At 41.9% G+C, this 7,489-nt stretch overlaps 1 protein-coding gene across 1 annotated transcript; it reads right to left on the reverse strand.

The window, feature by feature from the left end:
- Positions 1-6,457: 6,457 nt before the first annotated feature.
- LOC112073225 (guanine nucleotide-binding protein G(q) subunit alpha) lies at positions 6,458-7,454 on the reverse strand. The gene is made up of 3 exons (XM_024140558.2): positions 7,218-7,454; positions 6,781-6,934; positions 6,458-6,664 (listed from the first exon to the last, which is right to left on the reverse strand). The coding sequence occupies exons 1-3, from the start codon at positions 7,344-7,346 to the stop codon at positions 6,474-6,476; spliced, it is 474 nt and encodes a 157-aa protein (XP_023996326.1). The 5' UTR covers positions 7,347-7,454; the 3' UTR covers positions 6,458-6,473.
- Positions 7,455-7,489: the final 35 nt, after the last annotated feature.

Raw genomic sequence — 7,489 nt, forward strand, 5'->3', positions numbered from 1 at the left:
GATTGAAACCATCATCAACAACACAAATGAAAACATACCACGGCGTTATGGCCATCGTAGATATCCCCATTTATTCTTACATGGATAAAAGCTTAATTGCTTCTGTAGTTAGCTAGAATAGCTCGAATTTAGCTATCATCTAGCTAGTTATGCTAACGTTAGCTACTTACCGAGTGTCTTGATTGTGGAAACATCATGTCAATGGATTTATCAGTGTTCCTCAGCAACCAGGATAAAAATATATAGACCCCGTTTTTGGACAACTATAGCGTCTTTCTTTCTTTTTAGACAGCTACGTTAACATTAACTGGCTAGCTATTTATCTTAACGTTATCTAGGACACCAGTTACCCGGTCTCGCGTAGTGATTGTTTTTTTTCTCCAACGTTGTTGGCTAGCTAGCGTTGCTTTTGATTTGGTTCCTTGTCAAAAAATTAACAAATGGCACCAAAAAAGGCTGAACACCAAGACGTGCAACGTTAGATAATATGGCACCGATTGAAGAATCTTAAAATAAATCTGGGCTAGGTAGATGTTGACTAAGTAACAGCAATATCCTTTCTTGTTAGCTAACTAGCTAGCAAATCTTAGCACAGAGAAGCGAGCCAACGTAAGCTTAGGTAGCAGATTTGTATATTGTCCAATTCCTCGTAGATATTATAGCTGTCAATTGGGGCAATCGTGTCGAAAATCTGTTCTTGAAAACCGTCTTCAATTCCACAATGTGTTAGCTAGCTACCGTTAGCTGGCTGGCTAGCTAATGTCCACACACAAGCCTTCACTAGCTGAAACCACCCCTTGCGCTACAAAATGTACGAGTCATCGATGAGCGGGCGTTGCATGTGATGAGAGAAAGAGGTGGCGCTCCGAAGGCCCATTTTAGATGTCAAATGTATAAAATTACAGTTTGCGGAAGTGTTGCTGCTGCCGTGTGCCCCCGGTGGAAGGTGTGCAGAACTGTCCCCTGATTATGCACGCAAGTGTGAGATGTGGTGGTTCCCTAACACTCATAATAGCCTTCTCATTTAATGTATAATAACCCCAATCCCATAACTTCGTAATCATGATCCTCAATGTAGACGAAATATGTCCATCACTGATTATTTCTATTCTGTGACACTCCCATCTATTTCACTAGCAGAAGTCACAGAATGACTACGGACAATTCGGAGAAATGACAGCATTTCAATAACACCAAGAGAGGATGGAAAACCTCTATATAGAGCCAAGCCATATTGTATAGACCCTCTTTGATGGAACAATGGCCAGGTCCAGAAACAACCCCTGTTGTTCCTAACCATAGGCACTTGAAGGCCTACTTATCAAATCCTATGAGAACTACACAAGTGCATAGTGGCTAGAAGAGAAGGGCTTGGGTCGTTTCTAGACATGGCATATGCCAGACTAGTCATTAACCACACACACACACAAAATCAGCAAGTATACGAACAAATTTATTTCAATTTAAAACAGATACCTTGTCATTATGTTCTCTCTTAGAAGGCGACGATGATCGTAATAAATCATGTTCATGTTTGAATGAGGATCAGGCAACAGTGGTTGAAACAAATGCATGAAAACACACAGAAAAAAATGAAGAAATATGGCGAGAGTAATGCAAATCAATAATCCATAATAACCAACCGATCAATCAATAACCGATTCCACCCTTTCATAAAGGTCTCTGCATCAGCCAATACATTTTTCTGAGCCCTCACCTCCTCCCAACACTAAATACATGCAATTATATAATTACACAATTTAAAAAAAAATGTGTACTTATAGTTTTTGTTAGGGGTGGCGTAGTCGAACATGCCACGTGTTTAGGTCTCTGGTGTTCTTAAAAATGGGACCATCCAAGATGGCTGTCCCCTGATGATGAAGTCAGCATTGGCACTTAAGAGAGAGAGAGCCTGGCTCTAGAGAGTTGGGTTGGCACACAGTATAATACATCATTTACATTTGGTTTACATACAAAATAAAGAAAAACAAAAACAGCATTGTATATTTTATACACCAACTAAAACATTTAACCCTCAGGTTTCCTTAGATTAAAAAATAAATCAAGTGGTCCTAAATACAATAGTGTTCCGGTAATGTTTTTTTAATCTTACAAAAAAGATTTAAAGGAAATAAGTCAAGCTAAGTTCTCAATACGCACCATGTCCATGTTAATCTGACCAGGTAAAACTCTGGGTCCTAGTTACAGCCTAGGAAAAACTCTGGCCCCTAATGTGCAGACACTTCAGGAGTGCCAACCAATTAACCCACAGAAAGTGGTAAACAAGAGATTAGTAGTGTTTCCTATAAATATGACTGATTAATCACCAAGTCAGATGCTTGTAGTTAGGGCTGTTTTCACCCTTCATTGTGGAGGCAGTACAGGAGCCCAAGTGCTTGTCTGTTTGGTATGCGAGTTGTATTCAACACATTGTTTGTGGGCAGGTCAACACTGAATTAAATACTGCATGTCATACTTGGATAACATCCTCTAATACTGGCTGAAGTGTGCAGGCTTTAGTTCCAGTACAACACTAACACACTTGGTTCAACTAGTTGCGGTCTAAATCCAAAACCATGATTAGTTCTCAATCAGTTGACTGGGGTGTTAGTGCTGGTATGGAACAAAATCCTGCACAGGTGTGCTAGAGCTGTGTGTTGCGCAGCTATGCTTTAACTTGGAATAGCATTTTAACACCTGGTTTACCACCCTGCCTCTACTGTAGGAGTGTCTATTGACAATGTGCAAAATCTCCTCAACAAGCACAAAGCACACCCCCGGATGGTAAAACTAGCAGTAGGACAGTAGAAGGAAAGTTCCCCTTAACACTGATCTAAGGTCAGTTTTGCATCCCCCCTAATGGATAAAGGCCCAATGCAGACGTTTTTACCTCAAAATCAAGTCATTTCTGGGTAACAATTAAGTACCTTTGATTATTTTTGACCATTTTGAGTGAAAACAAACAAAAATAGCTCCTTAGCATGAGTAATTTATCAAGCATGAATTTTGCTAGGACTGTCGAAGTGGTGTGAGTGGCGAGGGGAAAACTGAAAACTAGCTGTTATTGGCAGAGAGGTTTGAAACTTTTTTTTATTGGTTTATTAACTAATTTATCGCATGGTGATATCAAACAGACAAACCAAAACTCCATCCCACCAAAACAGGCAGAAATTTCAGGCGGTCTTTTCAAACAGCTCTTACACTAAAATAGCATTATCACCATTTTCACAATTTCACAGTATTATTCCAACCTCAGTGTGGAAATCTATACAAAACACAGGAAAATCACATTTGACTGCACTGGGCCTTTAAGGTTAGCATTGAGGGAGGAGGGTAAGCTGATCCAGGATCACACCCCTGATGATAACACATCAAACAGTGCAGTAGGGAACTTGGGGCTTGAGAGATTCCCTCATTTGGAGCTGGAAGCTTGTGTGATCCACTGTTGATCCAGAGAAAGAAAAAGTAAAAAAAATGAACCTTCTAATAGTAGTGTTGGTCATGTATCCTACCACAGCTGTATTCACACACAGTCTTTGTTGAACAAAATGATCCCACAAACACTCATGAGTGAATGGCTTAGTTGACTGTGAACCTAAAACCAGGGGTGCACAACCCAGTGCTTCGAAATCCGCATTCCTGCTGGTTTTCATTTCTCCCCGGCATTTACTTGATCAATGAATGTTACCAATCGGCTGGGGATTGCAAACACCTGATTTCACAGGTAGAAATCCATTTTTGGTTAGAAGGCAACAGAAAAAAAACCCCAGCAAGACTGCAGCCCTTGAGGACAGAATGCAACAGTGTACCCTTGTCCTCTACTGCCCATCGCTTTCTAGGATTTTTGAATTCACTCATTGAATTTCCACTCACTTCATGAATTGAAAACCGAATTGAGCCCCGTCTTCTACTAGTTCTCCCCCATCTGCCTGTCTGGTGCATGGCGATAGCCCTTAATGAGAATAATGAAGAAAAAGTTGCCTGTAGAAAGAGTTTCAAAAGTAGATCTGCAACGTCACTGGTTCTATCAAAGCAAGCCTCGGAACTTGAACTAAAACAACTCAAACCAACGACAACGCAAACTGTGTTTAAATTACAACGACAGAGCAAGCATAGACCGTACTGGTCTCCAATCACTGGTTATAAAAATTCACCTACGTTCATATGGTACATTTCCTATGTATGCAGTTACAGAGCTGTGCCTATTAGAAACCCAAGAGGAGAAATACAAGTTTTCATCAATGAAACGAAACAAARTGACTTAATGTGAGAAGAAAACCATAGAATTTAACATGGATATAGATAGAATGGCAAAGTACATCTGGAATTGTCTTAAGAKAAAAAAAGAAAGCAGAGATTTAGTACATACTATAGTAGACGTTTGTTTTGTTACAGCAGTTTAGACTCAAGTCTAGCCCCGACCGCATTTCAACATGATAGAAACAAAAGCAGTCAAATTATCAACACCTTCAAACCTGGTTCCATAAATTATTAGATAAATTAAAAAAAAAAAAAAAATCTTTATTTAGTTACTCTTTTAATATCATGTCTTTTGTCAACATATTGTGAATAACTAATCTGCTCTAGTGTTAGTAGGGAGAAGCTGCAGAGGAGAGCCGAGGATCTAGAATGTTCTGAAGGTTCTAGACTAGAAGGCTCCTGATGGTTAAGAACCTCTGTTCTGAGACTGTTCCTTTCCTCTCACTGCAGCCCTCTATGTGTGTAGTCCTCTTATAATCAACTGATTATCAATAATCAAACAAATCCAGAATCACAGTATAAATACTAGTAAATTCATAGGAAAACAAAAACAGTACACTATCGGGAAAAAAATGGATTTTCTTCTCTTTTTTCTGTTGTTGCCAAAGATGGTGTACTGTACCACAGAGTGTTTTTGTACAGGAGCGTTTCTGTGTACATATATTTACAAACAGAAATATACACAAACAATAACTTTTTGACTTCAGAGTATGCTTGCCTGGCCATCTGGGAGACAGGATCTTACGTCTCCTGCTCCCACCAATCAACAACCACCTCTCATCAACAAACAAAAGTGTCTATACAGTAAAAAAAAAAGAAGGTAAACAACATATAGCTTCCTGTGTGTCTGGAATAATGGATGCCACCGTGTCATTTGTGGGGATGGATTGCCCAGAATCTCCAGAGCACATCTAATTGGGTCGCTGGGCGACTTAACACGTGATGTCATTCTTTCACAGACTGATGTACCGTACGGTGATGACATCATATCCATACATGACTCCCTCCCCCTCAGCAACTGTCCAATCAGAACATAGTAGCGAGTATCGGATGTTCGGTAATCTTAATGTAGCGTGTATCAAACAGAACGTGGTACTGCGGATGTCAAACGGAAGGTTCCGGTGTATCAGTCAGTATACCAGTGAAGGAGGGAAGCGATGTGATCAAACCTAAACATGAACAACCACAGCCGTCTGTAAAGGATAAAATTAGAGTCAGTTTCTGGTTACCATCTTGTTTTTGTGATATTTTGGCAATTTTGCAAATTTTTTAAATACGAGATTTTGTTTTGTTAACCGCTTCTAAAACTTTTCAAACCACTTCTTAGTCGTCGGATAGAAGTTGACGTAGCAACAAGTTACTATTATTAAAAACTATTTGTAAAAAAGCTCAGCGAAACACATATTTAATCAATTCGCTTTTTCCTCTCCCTCTGGTGCTTTCAGTCTTCGTGTATTTTGTCTACATATGTAATTACTTTATAACATATTTAATTATATATTTTTTTGCGTTTGCAACGATCACTCGGAGTATACATTCATCAATGCGAGGTGCAAACAGAATCCTTGGTCTGACTCCTCACTTGTGTGTGACATCACTTCCTGCTCGGGTCCTAGTGGCTTCCTTTGTTACCTCATCGTCTCCACCCCCCTCCCAGTCTTTAGCCCCTCCCTTATAGAGTGTAAAACGTCACCCTCTCAGGTGTTTTTTGCCTTGCGGTTGGGTCACTCCTTCCACCAAATCAGAGGATGTGATCTCAGGCTAGTTGACTGAGGGTTCAAGGGTTAAAGACCCACAGTTCACTGACCACACTGGTCCTCTTCCTCACCTTCTCACACACATACACCCATTGTCCCCTCCCGTAGTCACTGTATACTGCATGGCGTGTGTGTATGTGTGGTGTGGAGAAGAGGAGACTAACAAGCTGCTGAGAACGAGGGAGAGGACAGGCTTATGGCAAAAGGGTAGAAAGAGGGAAGGAATGAGAGAGCGGATGGGAGGAGAGATATTGGAAGAGAGGGGTCTTAAATCGCTGGAGTGATAAGCAGGAGGGGGAAAGATCAACTAGACATGTAGGTGTGTGTAAGCTTCATAGGTGTCCGTGTGTGTGTCCGTGTGTCCGTGTGTGTGTGTGTGTGTGTGTGTGTGTGTGCGCGCGCGTGTAGGCTAAGCTGTGCAACTGGGAAGAGTGTGTGTGTGTGTGCAAGAGTCTCTCAGACCAGGTTGTATTCTTTGAGGTTGAGCTGCAGGATGGTGTCTTTGACGGCAGCGAAGACGAAGCGGATGTTCTCGGTGTCCGTGGCGCAGGTGAAGTGGGAGTAGATGATCTTGTCGCTATCCGGGTTCAGGTCCACAAACATCTTCAGTATAAACTCCCGGCCTGCCTGGGCATCTCGCTGGGGACCTGGGGCGGCACAGACACGAGCACACACACACACAGTCAATCCCGCATCACGGTAGTCAGAAACCATCAGACACATGGTATATCACGAAGGTAACTGTAGACAGACACACACACACCATCAAACTCAGGGAAGTAGTCGACCAGGTGGGAGTATGAGATCTTCTCCTCCAGCAGATCCTTCTTGTTGAGGAACAGGATGACTGAGGAGTTCTGGAACCAGGGGTAGGTGATGATGGTCCTGAACAACGCCTTACTCTCCTCCATACGGTTCTGACAGAGGGACAGAGGACAGTTAGTAAGGGTGTTTGATGTGTGTGTGCCGTGATGTGTGCGGCGAGTGTGTGGTATCTTTGACATGATAACCACAGATCTAGGATCAGATTACCTAACCCCAACACCAAAAATGAACCATTAGGGGATAAAGGCATATCAGATCCTGGATCACTGGAAAGAGTCAAATTCTACCTAGTGCACCAATGTTTCACTATGGGAAACTGGGTAGACAAAAAGGCGAACCATCTCTCCCACCTTTCCCTAGTGCGTGTGTACACACCTCGTTGTCAGATTCCACCAGTACTTGGTCGTACTCGCTGAGGGCTACCAGGAACATGATGGAAGTGACGTTCTCAAAACAGTGGATCCACTTCCTCCTCTCTGACCTTTGACCCCCTACATCCACCATCCTGGAGCATGGACGGAGGGAGGAGAGGTGCCAGGACACGGAGGACGAGAGAGAAGAGATGTTAAACAGTGTTGTTGTGTTTGTAGAACAACTAATAAGACTGTCTAAAAACTCTAAAATGGCTTCCTGAATCCATCCATGCA

This window comes from Salvelinus sp. IW2-2015, unplaced genomic scaffold, assembly GCF_002910315.2.
Source record: "Salvelinus sp. IW2-2015 unplaced genomic scaffold, ASM291031v2 Un_scaffold2190, whole genome shotgun sequence".
Lineage (NCBI taxonomy): Eukaryota > Metazoa > Chordata > Actinopteri > Salmoniformes > Salmonidae > Salvelinus > Salvelinus sp. IW2-2015.